This window comes from Tetranychus urticae, chromosome 3 (assembly GCF_039701765.1).
Source record: "Tetranychus urticae isolate SD_2017Ah chromosome 3, NJAU_TeUrti_SD_1.0, whole genome shotgun sequence".
NCBI lineage: Eukaryota > Metazoa > Arthropoda > Arachnida > Trombidiformes > Tetranychidae > Tetranychus > Tetranychus urticae.
Window position 1 is genome coordinate 9,672,140 of NC_142960.1, and position 14,825 is coordinate 9,686,964.

General features: G+C 31.9%; 4 protein-coding genes across 5 annotated transcripts; 1 reads left to right on the top strand and 3 right to left on the bottom strand.

Moving 5' to 3' along the window:
- Nucleotides 1–124: 124 nt before the first annotated feature.
- Tpr2 (Tetratricopeptide repeat protein 2) lies at nucleotides 125–2,630 on the bottom strand. Of its 2 annotated transcripts, none has more exons than XM_015937266.3 (4): nucleotides 2,455–2,630; nucleotides 1,519–2,145; nucleotides 1,059–1,224; nucleotides 125–972 (listed from the first exon to the last, which is right to left on the bottom strand). In XM_015937266.3, the coding sequence occupies exons 1-4, from the start codon at nucleotides 2,485–2,487 to the stop codon at nucleotides 536–538; spliced, it is 1,263 nt and encodes a 420-aa protein (XP_015792752.1). In that variant the 5' UTR covers nucleotides 2,488–2,630; the 3' UTR covers nucleotides 125–535. The 2 variants fall into 2 exon arrangements, with proteins under 2 accessions (XP_015792752.1, XP_015792753.1); XM_015937267.3 differs by lacking the exon at nucleotides 2,455–2,630 and adding an exon at nucleotides 2,234–2,431.
- A 509-nt stretch (nucleotides 2,631–3,139) lies between these two features.
- LOC107369336 (uncharacterized) lies at nucleotides 3,140–4,272 on the top strand. The gene is made up of 2 exons (XM_015937299.3): nucleotides 3,140–3,716; nucleotides 3,806–4,272. The coding sequence occupies exons 1-2, from the start codon at nucleotides 3,289–3,291 to the stop codon at nucleotides 4,230–4,232; spliced, it is 855 nt and encodes a 284-aa protein (XP_015792785.1). The 5' UTR covers nucleotides 3,140–3,288; the 3' UTR covers nucleotides 4,233–4,272.
- Nucleotides 4,273–6,975: 2,703 nt separating this feature from the next.
- On the bottom strand, nucleotides 6,976–8,399 carry LOC107369328 (beta-keto L-gulonate decarboxylase-like). Its single transcript, XM_015937292.3, has 2 exons — nucleotides 8,042–8,399; nucleotides 6,976–7,833 (listed from the first exon to the last, which is right to left on the bottom strand). The coding sequence occupies exons 1-2, from the start codon at nucleotides 8,334–8,336 to the stop codon at nucleotides 7,151–7,153; spliced, it is 978 nt and encodes a 325-aa protein (XP_015792778.2). The 5' UTR covers nucleotides 8,337–8,399; the 3' UTR covers nucleotides 6,976–7,150.
- A 3,379-nt stretch (nucleotides 8,400–11,778) lies between these two features.
- LOC107369327 (beta-keto L-gulonate decarboxylase-like) lies at nucleotides 11,779–13,176 on the bottom strand. The gene is made up of 2 exons (XM_015937290.3): nucleotides 12,679–13,176; nucleotides 11,779–12,484 (listed from the first exon to the last, which is right to left on the bottom strand). Exons 1-2 carry the CDS (start codon nucleotides 12,971–12,973, stop codon nucleotides 11,802–11,804), a joined length of 978 nt encoding a protein of 325 aa, XP_015792776.2. The 5' UTR covers nucleotides 12,974–13,176; the 3' UTR covers nucleotides 11,779–11,801.
- Nucleotides 13,177–14,825: the final 1,649 nt, after the last annotated feature.

Below are 14,825 nucleotides of genomic sequence, written 5' to 3' on the forward strand. Positions count from 1 at the left end.
AAAGGTTTACCTTTTTACACACATGGGTTTTAAATTATCATTATTGGCAAACATTGGGAACAAATTGTCTATACATTTTTAAAGTTTAATTAAAGTGCTACAAGCTTAAATTTTAATCACAACATTACAATTAACTCCGCAAGTTTATTGACCGTACATTACGATTTTATTTACAAAGTTGATCCATGATTTTGACGCCATCTAGAGCAAGAAAAACTCAATGCATTTGGTTGGACATCTAATTGTCCACCAGATGGTACTCAACAATCTCAGTACAAATTGGTATAAAAAATTTGTGTCACTATTACAGTCTAACCTCTCAAAAGTTGCAGCAATGAGCCAATTACCGAGAAAAGGTAATTATAAAATTAAGGATGAATCAGGAAAAGAAAAGGGTAAATTCAGTTTTTTTTGTTGTTTATTCATTAACAATGGATTATGTTAATGTACATGATCATCGATGAGAGATGGCGGATTTTTGCAACTTTTGAAAGGTTATGTGTTACGATTCCATTCTCCTAAGCGGGTTAACGTCTTATATATAAGAGAAGTTATTTTGAAAGTTTTTGTTATTGAAATTTGTTTGGTTGTAAGGGAATGACGATCCACCGAATCCACCATTGAAATTTGTTGGCATATCAGTGAAAAAGCTTCGGAAAATGTCATTCGGGGAAACTTCAGAGTAACTTGACCCGTCTTCATCATAACCACAATCGTAACGGGTTCGCTTTTTGGGATCCGAAAGAATGTTATATGCTTCACCCAACTCTTTGAATCGAGTTTCTTGGGTCCTTTTTTCGTCTTCACTAGCACTTGAATGACGATCAGGGTGGTGCAGTAAAGCTCGCTTTCGATAAGCCTTTTTAATTTCATCTGGACTTGCATCCTTATTGACACCTAATATCTTATAATAATCCTTACGTTTTGATTTCTTTAAAGCCAATTTTGCCTCTTCTAAAAGTGTTTTATGCTCTAAAACAAATAAAATAACAATAATCTTTGATTAGACTACTGTTGCTGATAAAAAAAACAGAAACTGGTTAAGAACAGATAATTACCTTTTGTTTTGTCTTTCTTGTACACTAAATCATATTCACGGACAGCTTCTTCATACATCTCCGAATCAAGATATAATTTAGCACGCTTCAGATATGCTTTAATATAGTGTTCATCGTTTTTAATAGCGTTGGAACAATCTTCAATAGCCTTCTTGTGTTCACCTTTCTGTGATTATGAGAGCAAAAGGATAAAGAGAAAATAAAATAGAGGAAAGGAAAGGAAAGAAGGAAAGAAAGAAACAAAAGAGAAGGAAAGGAAAAGAAAGAGAAGGAAAGAGAAGGAAAGAAAAAAAGAGGACAAATGTAATTAGAAAATTTATATCAATGAAGTTACAGGTATTATCATTGTTCAATCCAAAATTTTCACATGTTAAAAACAACACAATGGGAGTGATACAAGTTGAAATGAATGATTCAAATCAAAGGGTAAATAGCGTCATGAGAGTATATTTATATTTACCTTAGCCCATACAAGAGCTCTATTGAAGTATAATTTAGCATTTGTCATCGTATTCAGCGGGTCAATTGTGAGACAGTCGGTATAAATTTGATGAGCTTCATCCAGTTTATCAGCTTTATAGGCAACATTCCCTTCTTCTTTCTTACTCCGCAACAACTTGGCTCTTTTGAAGGCTGCTTGAGCCTTTGCATGGTCAGGACATAGTCTGAGAGCTTCAGTGAAACTACTGAATGCTTTTTCAACATTGTCTTGGTAGTATAACATCATTCCTTTAATATAAAATATATCCGGGTTCTTTGGATCTTCTTGGTAAAGCTTTGTCAAAATATCTTGACTCTCAGCGTACCTTTTCAATAATGCTAGACACTCGGCCTTCATCAATTTCAGTCTATTACACTTATCTGCTGTAGTTAGAGCTTTGTTAGCATAAAACAGCGCAGCTCGATAATCTTTTCTGCCATAACTTTTTAAACAGTCACCGTCAGCTTTAATTACGGTTTTGCAGTTTTCCATTTCTCTTTGGTATTCATCACTTTTACAATTGATTTGGGCTGCAGCTTGCAATGATCGTTGAGCCAGAGTAAAATCTCCCAATGAAAGGTATCTTCTAGCCTCTGCCAATGGACCCTGAAAATAAAAAATAAAATGATTAAATCGATAAGAATCTTAAGGTTAAAAGATCTCGAAACAAGTAGAATAGCGAGATAAGCCTTGCCTGTATTGAGGAAGAATGAGGAAGCATAGTCTTAATAAAAATAGGAACCAAAGGGATACTCGGTAGAAAGGAGACAAAATGAAGGAAGAAAAGGGCAATTTTAATACCTAATCAACAAGAAGAGATATCAGAAAAGGGTGATGTTGGGTGATTGATTTAAATGTGCTCATTTGAGTCGCAAAAGATGAAAAGATATTAGATATAACACAGAAGGTACTTACATTTTCTTCGTCTAATGTTTCTGGTTTAGTCATTATGATAATAATAAACTTAATTGGACAATTTGAAGAGCAATAAGAAGTAAAATATTCAATAAATACAAGACGATAATTACCACCCTCGATTAAGCTTAAACTCTTAACAATGGTTCAGATGAGCTCCTGGCAATCCAACTGCAAAAGCTTATTCAAAAGCTTCATTAAAGATTATGAAAGCTCTTTGATGGCTTTGGCTTTGTAAAAGTTTATATTCTCATTGACAGATGGCACACACGCTGATTCATTGACTTTTTTCCGCATTCATTCAGTGCTTCAATCCTCAATAAAATCATCATTTAAATAATTAAAGCCAGTGAAAGTAAATAATTTATTTGGCTTAATTAGGCAGTCTTCAACTGCTTGTGATAACTGTCCACTTATAGCAAAGCTGACCACTATCTCAAGCAGTACCACTAAGATCACAATTACAGTTACAGTTTACAGTTCAAGCAATTATCAAGTAAATTTCATCATATTCATTAAGGATGCTCAATAGAAATAACAAATTCAATCAAAAGCTGGCTTCGATTTAACAATAAATTCAATCTGCAATTAAAAATTTCGCAGAATTGCATCATTAATTAAGTCTTATTTACTGTTTCCCTTCATAATTGTATTTTGAATAATCACGTGACTTATCACTTTGAATGAACACATGTTCTCAATGTTTTCCCTGACTTTCTCTGATAGCTATAATTTTATTTGTCATGTTTTGTTATCTTTGTAATGTTATTTTTTAATTATTTACATAACTGTGCTTTAGTTAATCATCTCTAGCTAACATATTTCTCTTTGACAATGTTTGCCTCTAATCTAGTGTTTCAACTTCGTCTTGTACCTCGAATGATATCACTGTCTAGTGTACGATTTGCCGGTCACAATAAATGGTCCAATATTAGGCATGTAAAGGCGGCTAAAGATGTTGCTAAAGGTCAAATAATTAATCGCCACTTGCTGCTCATAAAACACGCGATTACAAGCTCAGGAGGTGTTGTTGACCCCAAGATTAATGATAAATTGGCTGATGCTTTGGCTGAAGCTCGTAAAGCTGAAGTACCAGCTGCAACCATTGAGAGAACCCTAAAAAGAGCTTTGGAAAAAAAGGCGAAACCTTTTCTTTTTGAGCTAGTTGGACCTGGTAATTCTTATATCTTAGTAGAAGGCGAAACTGATAACCTTGGAAGCACACGAAGTACAGTTAAACAGCAATTAAGAGACTTCAAAGGGTAAGTAGTCTATTACATATCAACAGTACAAAATTTATTGGCTTTTCAATTGTGTTTATTTCAAATTAAATTTCCTTTTTTACATACAGATTGTATAATTGGGCTCGAGAAGGGGCATTGAAACATTTATTTATTCAAAGAGGAGTCGTTAAAATTAGTCGGACGGATAAGGATGGTAATGAGATAGATTTTGATGCAGCTGAAGTGATTGGAATTGAAGCTGGTGCTGAGGAAATCTCCGTTCCTGAGGAAGAAGAGGAATCTAAACGAAACAAAGATGCTGATGCTGAGGCTAATATTACATGGGACTTGATGGTTTCAAAAGACGATCTATTTAGAGTTAAAGGATTTATTGAAAAAAATCGCCCTGATTTAGTGATAAAAGACTTTTGTATTGAGTATTTCCCTCGTAGTTATGTTGAAATCGATGACAAGGCTATACAAAAATTGTCAGAATTAGTTGATGCTTTAGATGAAATTGCTGAAGTGCAAAAAATTTATGTAAATATTAAATAATTTAATAAAATAACTAGTTCAGTTAATTTTTACTCTGAAATTTGTTGACTTTTATTACTCGAAAAAACTAAATTAAACCAAAGAGTCTTACATCTATGTATATTAGTGTATTATTATAATCATTATCAATTATTTCTTCTATATCAATCAGTGATTGGAACTAAACCATCGTGAAATTAATAAGTTAGAGTAAGGATGAATTAAATCGCGTATAAAATGTCTGAACTTAGGATGATAAATTAACGCATTAGCTTAAATCTGAATAGTTAGTGTGAACCAAAATCAGCAATTTTATTGAAAATTTTCTGGTTACAGTGAAGTACCTAAAATTGTCAGTACCTAATATTGCACTTCGATGGTCTCCCAATCTCGTATAAATGAAATAACTTTCGGATTTAATTAAAAAAATAAAATAAAATAATAATCGAATTAAATGTTAATTTTTGATTTTCTTGGTTAAATGTGACCGAAAGCGAGGTTCTGAGTGAGAAACTCTGACTGACAATTTTAGGTACTCGACTGTATTTAAATAAAATCAATATAAAAATGCAAAATAATATATAATCATTTTCCATTTAGATGGTGAGGTTGATATTGTAACATGTTGCGAAGAGTTTATTCATTGAGTCAAGTAATCACCAAAGAATACCTTGGTAAAAATGATTTCATTCAATTTTAGACTGCGTCAGTTTGAAAGAAATAAAAACTGAGTCCATTTGTGCAATTCAAAGACATCTCTGATGTACGATTCTCGATAAAATCAAGTTCGAAGTTGAAACTTGCAAAGCTTTTTGTACAATTATGGAAGCAGACTTTTTCATGAAACTCATTCTCTTAATATAAATTTCAATGGCGAGCCAGAAAATGGACTTCATTGCATAAAATAAAGTTTTGTGTTTCTGTAAAACAGCTAAGTTCGATTTTCGTTTGAATCGACCTATTTCTGTGATAGTAAGAAATAGAGACCTTAATTTTATTCATAGTACTCAAAAATTATTTCTACATATTTTGGATTGCATACTTTGGTTCAATTTAGCAACTATCCTCTTGATTTTGGCCATTGGACTTAAAACTTTAAGCCTTAATATTTCGAGAATGGCATCACCTACAATCATCATTCTTTCACTAATTTGTTTCTTTACTAATTAATAATTCAATTCAATCAAATAAATTTCAATAAACGTATTTGGCTGATGATTCTTGGGTTTAAATGTACTTCCAACAACTTATTCAACAAAACAAAACAATAACAACCCATTTCTTGGTAAAGAAACCAATTTTCTGGTTAACCTTACGTATGAATTGCAATAAGTAATGCCAAAGGCTCGAGCATTTGAGTAAAAAGTTGAGTCTTAGCAGGTTTGTAAGGGCATAAAAACTGAGTTAATTGGTTCTATTATATAATTCGTCCGACAAACGGTTTCTTAGAAAATTGAGGCCAAAGTTTAAACTTCGAGCGCCATTTGTTCAGTTATGGTAGCAAACTTTTGTATGAAACTTAGCACACTAATGCATTCTTTGATGGCAAACCAGAAAATGATCTTATTTTGTGAAATAGCATTTTCCTTTTCTGTAAAACAGGTCAAGTTCGATTTTCAATCAAACCGATCGCAATCGATGACCGTGGAAGTTAGAAAGCTAAAACTTAATATTGGCCCATAAAAGTTGTTTCTACACATCATCGAGTGAATACTTTTCGCAATTTAATGTTAGTTCTTTTTATTTTGGCTTTTAACTTTAAAACTTCAGACCTCTTTATTTCGAGAATGTCATCACCTGAAATCATCTTTTTCCGCCTCAACATTAGATTTTACTACTGGCTATAATATAATAAGACTAAATACATTTAGAAATAAATATTCTTCTAATAATTAAGGTTTGTGTTTGAGTAACAATTTCACTTTATAAATCAAATCTTGAATCGGACAAGAGTAATACAATGGTATAACTTTCTTGGTAGAAGCGCAAATAATTCACCATTTCAATGTGTCATAGTCCATAACAAAATCTAATCTCAGGTCAAAGATTGATGTTTGACAGTGATGTGATTCTCGAAATATCGAGGCTCAATTTTTTAAGTAAAATGGCCAAAATCAAGAGAACCATTGATAAATTGAAAAGAGTATTTAAGCCATAATGTGTAGAAATAATTTTTATGCCCCTTTGATCAATTTCAGCTCTTTGACTTTTACCGTAACAGAAATCGGTCGATACAAACGAAAATCGAACTTAGCTGTTTTACAGAAACACAAAACTTTATTTTATGCAATGAAGTGCATTTTCTGGCTCGCTATTAAAATTTATCTTAAGAGAATGAATTTCATGAAAAAGTCTGCTTCCATAATTGTACAAAAAGCAACGTAAGTTGCAACTTCGAACTTGATTTCATCGAGAACCGTTCATCAGAGAAGTCTTTGAATTCCACAAATGGATTCAGTTTTAATTCCCTTACAAACAGACAGAGTCTAAATTTGAATGAAATCCATTTTTGCCCGTTTTTGGCCATTTGTTTCATTTGTTTTTGCATAAATGTTACAATTGTGTTTATTGTGTCTTTTTAGTAACAAACCAGAAACCTTTTTACCACTGAAAACTTATTAATAATGATTACTAAATGCTAGCTAACATATAATTCATCGGGCTAATAGTAAGACACAATCATCATTATAAAGAATTCAACTTTTGAATGCAGTTTAGTCCATTGTTCATCATTCTTTGGTCATTAAATTTCGGTTCAATTGGATCAGATCAAAAGTAAAGTTTACTTTAGATTCACCTAATTCTTTAGATGCACAATATATTTAGTGCTTACTAGCCTTGATATTTTTATGTAATTAAGTTAGTTATTATTGGAATCGCATATAATTTACTTAATTGATAATAGTTATAATAATACACATAGATGTGCTACTTGTGTATTACTTTGGTATTTCATTGTTATGAGCAGGTTGATCAATTCGAACTATTTTCTGGGCAATGTTAAGGTAAGCTTCATATTCAATTGTTTCTGGTGTAGTATCATGATGATAATGTCCTCCCTCTCCTTTACCGATACAATGAGTGTGCTCGTCTCTGAAATCATAACCAGGATCTTTCGAATGAAGAGTGACAAGACCAACAATTGGCGCTGAAGCCTCAAAATATTTCAACCATTCATTAACCTTCTCCTCGGTATCACAAGGTGTTTTTGAGAAGTCGTTTGGCATAACGTGAATGTTGATTTTACCCTTGCGAACCAAAAATATTCCTCCCATGGAAATAGCCTTTTCAGGATAAGCAGTTCTTAGAATATCTCGGATAGCAATGGTCAAGCTTTCTCCTCGTTTATCAACTCGCTTAGAAGCAACAATCTTAATTACCTTCGAAGGTTTGTTTTCACTGATGAACACATTAGCCAAAACAGTGACACAATCAGATGCTAAATGTCGCATTATATGCTTTTTATCATCAACCATTTCTGAATAATAAGAGCCATGATTGACTTTTGTTTTACCAGTCTGTTCATCAGTTGAATAAGATATGTTTGGCATAAAATCAGCAATTGATCCGGTTATTTGAAAAGGGACACAAGCAGCACCCATAAGATGAGCATCTTGGAAACCTGTCAAATGATGAAAAATGAAGGTCCCGTGTCAATAAAGATCCATTCGTAATGTAAAGATGGCAAAATGCGATTAAAAGTCTGTTTTATGGTCTTTATTGACCAGAATCCTTGGATGAATTGTCATAACAGCTTCAATTTTCACAAAGATATTATATAAAACAAAAAGACGGTAAATTTTTGTTTTAATCATAAGGGTGATACTGACCCATCTTTTTAGCCAAATGAATCAATGGATAGATTGGTGCTGCTGCGTATCCAACTGGCACCAAGTAAGGAATACCACCAAGGTCAGCTATAGCCGTTTTCCCTCCGAGATAAGAACCAGCAAGATTGAATGGTTCCTTTGATAGATCAGGACAATTAACAACCGATACTTTAACATGGCCATATAATTTTGAAAGATGATCTTGCAATGTTGTTGATAGTTCTTTCAACGATATGGGTTCTAGATCGCAGGTTTTCATTTCATAAGAACGAACTGATGACATTTTACTCTCCATGATTGGTCTTGGTGAATTGTGAATGATTTGAACACTAATTTATTTCTTGTATTAAAATCAATACTGAATGGATCTAATGGTGGGAATGAATTAAAATGTAATAATACAGTAGAGTACTCCATAACTTGGTAGAATTTCGTGTTGGCGCCACCTATTGGATTAACAATTTCAGAACCATTTTTATCCAATTATTTAATTGTTTTAATCAAAATAGCTTGAAATTTAGCCAAAAAAGTTGAATTAGCGAGTCGACATTACATAAAAATGGTTTTCCTCCAGTATTAATCAGTTTATTCTTCTAATAACTAGAATGTCTTTTTTTCAATGCTGCTCTTCACTTTTGTAGAGATGCGAAAATGTTCTATTCTATTGAATAATCAAAATAATGAGTTTCTGACTTATTCCGATTTGTTTAACAAGAAATTTCTAATAATTCTAGTAAAGTTGACTCGCTAATTCAACCTTTTGTACTTGAATTTGAGTAATTTTGCTTAAAACAATTAGAAAATTCAATTAAATGGTCAAATCCAATAGGTGGCGCCAACACGAAATTCTACCAAGTTATGGAGTACTCTACTGTAATGGGTTTTAGCAAGGATATTATAAAGGATTGCATTTTTTGATTGATTTGTTACCGCAAGTAGATTTGATTTTGTAGATATCATACTAAATATGGTTGATAAGGCGAACGCGATGCTCTTGCGAAAAGAGTTGTTTCATTTACCATTCTACTGTAATTTTGACTCTAAAATGGCAGCATTGCATTGACGAAATTTCAAGTTTAACATTCTAAACAAATAAAAGGTATTGTTGATCATCTTAAATAAACAATTTAATTGAAGCAAATCATTGTAGGATAGGATATTTACTTTTCGATATCGAAATCGTGATTCTCATCTTTGAGTCAACACCAGTTATACCGAAATATAATGAGCTAAGAATGATGGACAATGAACTAAACACCATTCAAAAGTTGAATTCATCAGAATAGTCATTGTGTTTTACTATTGACTCGATGAAAGATATATTAATTAGCATTTAGTAATCGTCTTTAGTGGGTTTTTGGTGGTAAAAAGGTTTCTGGTTTGTTGTTAAAAAGACACAATAAACACAATTGTAACATTTATGCACAAATGAAAGAAACAAATGAAACAAATGGCCAAAAACGGGCAAAAGTGGATTTCATTCAAATTTAGACTCTGTCTGTTTATAAGGGAATAAAAACTGATTCCATTTGTGCAATTTAAAGACTTCAATGATGAACAGTTCTCGATAAAATCAAATTCGAAGCTGAAACTTGCAAAGCTTTTTATACAATTATGGAAACAGATTTTTTCATGGGATTAATTCTCCTTATGTAAATTTTGATGGCGAACCAGAAAATGGACTTTTTTACATGAAATAAAGTTTTGTGTTTCTGTAAAACAGATAAGTTCGATTTTCGTTTGAATCGACCTATTTCTGTGTCGGGGAAAGTTAAAGAGCTGAAATTGATCAAAGGGACATAAAAATTATTTCTACACATTGTGGCTCAAATATTCTTTTCAATTTATCAATGGTTCTCTTGATTTTCAATATTTACGTAAAAAGATTGAGCCTCGATATTTCGAGAATCACATCACTCACAAACATCCATCTTTGACCTGAGATTAGATTTTGTTATGGACTATGACATATTGAAATGGTAAATTATTTGCGCTTCTACCAAGAAAGTTATACCATTGTATTACTCTTGTTATCCGATTCAAGAATTGATTTATAAAGTGTAATTGTTACTCAAACACAAACCGCAATCGTTACAAAAAAGTTTATTTTTAAATGTATATATTCATATTATATTATAGTCAATAATAAAAGGCTAATATTGAAACAAATAAAAATGATTTTAGGTAATGCCAAACTCGAAATATGGAGGTTCAAAGTTTTTACGTTAATGGCCAAAATATAGAGAACTAACATTAAATTGCGAAAAGTATTCACTGGATGATGTGTAGAAACAACTTTTATGGGCCAATATTAAGTTTTAGCTTTCTAACTTCCACGGTCATCGATTGCGATCGGTTTGATTGAAAATCGAACTTGACCTGTTTTACAGAAAAAGGAAAATGCTATTTCACAAAATAAGATCACTTCCTTGTTTGCCATAAAAAGATGCATTAGTGTAATAAGTTTCAAACAAAAATTTGCTTCCATAACTGAACAAAAGGCGATCGAAGTTTAAACTTTGACCTCGATTTTCTAAAAAACCGTTCTTTGAAGAAACTATTTAAAGGTATCAATGGACTCAGTTTCCATGCCTCACCAAACCTACTAAGTTTCAACTTTTAATTTAAAGTATTCGAGCCTTTAGCACTACTTTTTGTATTGCATTTGTAAGTTTAACCAGAAAATTGGTTTCATTACCAAGAAATGGGTTACTATGAGTTTGTTTTGTTTAATAAGTTGTTGAAATACATTTAAAACCCAAGAATCATGACCTTATTGAAATTTTTTTGATTGAATTTCATTACAACTTATTAACAATTAAATTAGTGAAAGAATTATGATTGTAGGTAATGCCAGTCTCGGAATATTGGCGCACAAAGTTTTAAGTCCAATGGCCATAATCGGGAGAATAGTTGCTGAATTGAAAAAAGTATTTTATCCACAATGCATAGAAATAATTTTTGTGCACTTAGAATGAATTTCAGCTCTTTAACTTCCACCCACACAGAACTCTGTCGATACAAACGAAAATCGAACTTATCTGTTTTACAGAAACACAAAACTTTATTTCATGTAAAAAAGTCCATTTTCTGGTTTGCCATTGAAATTTATTTAAGGAGAATGAGTTTCATGAAAAAATTTGCTTCCATAATTGTACAAAAAGCTTTGCAAGTTTCAACTTCGAACTTGATTTTCTCGAGAATCGTACATCAGATAAGTCTTTGAATTGCGCAAATGGGCTCAGTTTTTATTCACTTACAAACTGACAGAGTCTAAATTTGAATAAGATTTATTTTTACCCGTTTTTGACCATTTGTTTCATTTGTTCGTAAATACAATGTAAACGTTTCAATTGGGTTGATTGAATCTGTTTAGTAAGAAACCAGAAACCTTTTTTAGCACTGAAAACCCATTAATAATGACTAATTAATGCTAACTAACATATAATTCATCAGGCTAATAGTAAGACGCAATGATCATTATAATACATTTTTTGAATGCAATTCAGTTCATTGTTCATGATTCTTCGCTCATTATACTCCGGTTCAATTGGATCAATAGTAAAGTTTACTTTCGATTCACCCAAGAGCTTTAGGTTCACTTGTAGACAATACATTTGGTGCTTACTAGCCTTGATATTTGGTCTTATTATTTAGTTACTAATTATAGAATTTGTAAATAATTTATTGAATTGATAATAATTATAATAATACAAATAGATATGTTTATTGGTGACTTAATGATTACCAGCCTTTGATTTTACTTTGGCATTTCATTGTTAAGTGCAGGTTGATCAATTCGAACTATTTGCTGAGCAATGTTAAGGTAAGCTTCATATTCAATTATATCTGGTGTAACATCATTACAATAATGTCCCCCCTCTCCTTTACCAATAAAATGCGTGTGTTCATCTCTGAAATCATAACCAGGATCTTTTGAATGAAGAGTGACAAGACCAACAATTGGCGCCGAAGCCTCAAAATATTTCAACCATTCATTAACCTTATCCTCGGTATCACAAGGAGTTTTTGAGAAGTCGTTTGGCATAACATGAATGTTGATTTTACCCTTACGAGCCAAAAACATTCCCCCCATGGAAATAGCTTTTTCAGGATAAGCTATTCGTAATATATCCCTGATAGCAATGGTCAGGCTTTCTCCTCGTTTATCAGTTCGCTTAGAAGCAACAATCTTGATTACCTTCGAAGGTTTGTTTTCACTGATGAATACATTCGCCAAAACAGTGACACAATCAGATGCTAAATGTCGCATTACATACTTTTTATCATCAACCATTTCTGGATATTGAGAGCCATGAACGACTTTTGTTTTACCAGTTTTTGTATCAGTTGAGTAAGATATGTTTGGCATAAAATCAGCAACTAATCCAATAATTTGAAAAGGGGCACAAGCACCACCCATAAGATGAGCATTTTGGAAACCTGTTAAATGATGAAAAATTAAGATCCCAAGTCAATATGGTCCATTCGTAATGTAAAGATGGTAAAATAATTGTTTCATGATCTTTATTGACCAGAATCCTGAGATGAATTGTCATAACAGCTTCAATTTTCAAAAAGATATTATAAAACAACAAGAGAGTTAATTTTGTTTTAATCATAAGGGTGATACTGACCCATCTTTTTAGCCAAATGAATCAATGGATAGATTGGTGCTGCTGCGTATCCAACTGGCACCAAGTAAGGAATACCACCAAGGTCAGCTATAGCCGTTTTCCCTCCGAGATAAGAACCAGCAAGATTGAATGGTTCCTTTGATAGGTCAGGACAATTAACAACCGATACTTTAACATGTCCATAAATTTTTGAAAGATGATCTTGCAATGTTGAGGATAGTTCTTTCAACGATATGGGTTCTAGATCACAGGTTTTCATTTCATAAGAACGAACTGATGACATTTTACTCTCCATGATTGGTCTTGGTGAATTGTGAATGATTTGAACACTAATTTATTTCTTGTATTAAAATCAATACTGAATGGCTTAAAACTAAAGAGTCTCTAATAGTGGGAATGAATTAAAATGTAATAACAAGGATATTAAAGTTATAAAATAAAGGATTGCACTTTTTTGATTTTTTTGTTACCAAAAGCAGACTTAATTTCTTAGATTAAATGTGTTAAATATGCTTGATAAGTCCGAACGCGATGCTCTCGCGAAAAGAGTTATTTCATTTATTCATTCTAATTTTGACGTGGTTCTAATTCTAAAGTGAATTGCATTGAAGAAATTTCAAGTTTAACATTTTAAACAATAAAAGGTATAAGCTATTGTTGATTATCTTAAATCGGCAATTTAATTTGAAATAAAATCTTTGTAGGATAGGATATTTACTATTCAATATTCTCATCTTTGAATCAGCACCAGTTGCATCGAAATAAAATGAGAAAAGAATGATGAGCAATGAACTGACACCATTCAAAAGTTTAATTAATTTGTATAATCATTGTGTTCTACTATTAACTTGATGAATTGTATATTAATTAGCATTTAGTAATCATTATTAATGGGTTTTTAGTGTTAATAACAATTCGGTTTGTTACTACAAAGATTGAATTGTCACATTTATACACAAATTACCACAAATGGCCAAAAACGGGTAAAAATGAATTTCATTCAAATTAAGACTCTGTTAGTTTGTAAGGGGATAAAAACTGAGTCCATTTGTGCAATTCAAAGACTTTTCTGATAAACGATTCTCGAGAAAACCGAGTTCGAAGCTGAAACTTGCGAAGCTTTTTATGCAATTATGGAAGCAAATTTTTTCATTTAAATCATTCTCCTCACATAAATTTTGATGGCGAACCAGAAAATGCACTTTATAACATGAAATAAAGTTTTGTGTTTCCGTGAAACAGATAAGTTCGATTTTCATTTAAATAGATCGATTTCAGTGACGGAAGAATTTAAAGAGCTGAAACCTGTTAATTGTACTTAGAAACTAATTCTACACATTGTGGATTAAATTCTTTTTTTAATTTACCAATGGTTCTCTTAATTTTCGTCATTGGACTTAAAAACTTTGAGCTTCGATGTTTCGAGAATGGCATCACTTACAATCATCATTCTTTGACCTAAGACTAGATTTTATCATGAGCTATGACACATTGAAATAGTAAATTATTTGCGGTTCTACCGAAAAAGTTATACCATTGTGTTACTCATGTTTTCCGATTCAAGATTTGATTTATAAAGTTAAATGGTTACTCAAACACAAACCTTAATTGTTAGAAGATTATTGATTTTCGAATGTATTTATTCATATTATATTATAGCCATAATATAATAGTAAAATCTAATGTTGTGGCAGAGAAAGATGATTTTAGGTAATGCCAAACTCGAAATATGGATGTTCAAAGTTTTATAGTTGATGGCCAAAATGAAGAGAAATAACGATAAATTGCGAAACAAATTCAATCGATGATGTGTACAAACAATTTTTATCCACGTATAATAAGTTTCAGCTCTCAAAGTTTTACGGTCACAGAATGCCGTCGGTTTAATTGAAAATTGAACTTGACCTGTTTTACAGAAAAAGAAAATGCTATTTCACAAAATAAGATCATTTTCTGGTTTGCCATCAAAAGATGCATTAGTATGCTAAGTTTCATGAAAAAATCTGCTTACATAACTGAACAAAAGACGCTCGAAGTTTAAACTTTGACCTCCATTTTTCAGAAAACCGTTCTTTGGAGAAACGTTTGAAAGGTACCAATGGACTCAGTTTTTATGCCTCACCAAACCTACTAAGTTTCAACTTTTA

Excerpts from the sequence above, each read along its gene's own strand:
- LOC107369336 (XM_015937299.3), top strand. The coding sequence starts at position 3,289 with ATGTTTGCCTCTAATCTAGTGTTTCAACTTCGTCTTGTACCTCGAATG. Across the intron at positions 3,717-3,805 it reads CAATTAAGAGACTTCAAAGG|ATTGTATAATTGGGCTCGAG; the intron begins GTAAGTAGTCTA and ends TTTTACATACAG.
- LOC107369327 (XM_015937290.3), bottom strand. The coding sequence starts at position 12,973 with ATGGAGAGTAAAATGTCATCAGTTCGTTCTTATGAAATGAAAACCTGT. Across the intron at positions 12,485-12,678 it reads TCATTTGGCTAAAAAGATGG|GTTTCCAAAATGCTCATCTT; the intron begins GTCAGTATCACC and ends ATCATTTAACAG.
- Tpr2 (XM_015937266.3), bottom strand. The coding sequence starts at position 2,487 with ATGACTAAACCAGAAACATTAGACGAAGAAAAT. Across the intron at positions 2,146-2,454 it reads AAACATTAGACGAAGAAAAT|GGTCCATTGGCAGAGGCTAG; the intron begins GTAAGTACCTTC and ends TTTTATTTTCAG. Across the intron at positions 973-1,058 it reads CAAGAAAGACAAAACAAAAG|AGCATAAAACACTTTTAGAA; the intron begins GTAATTATCTGT and ends TATTTGTTTTAG.
- LOC107369328 (XM_015937292.3), bottom strand. The coding sequence starts at position 8,336 with ATGGAGAGTAAAATGTCATCAGTTCGTTCTTATGAAATGAAAACCTGC. Across the intron at positions 7,834-8,041 it reads TCATTTGGCTAAAAAGATGG|GTTTCCAAGATGCTCATCTT; the intron begins GTCAGTATCACC and ends ATCATTTGACAG.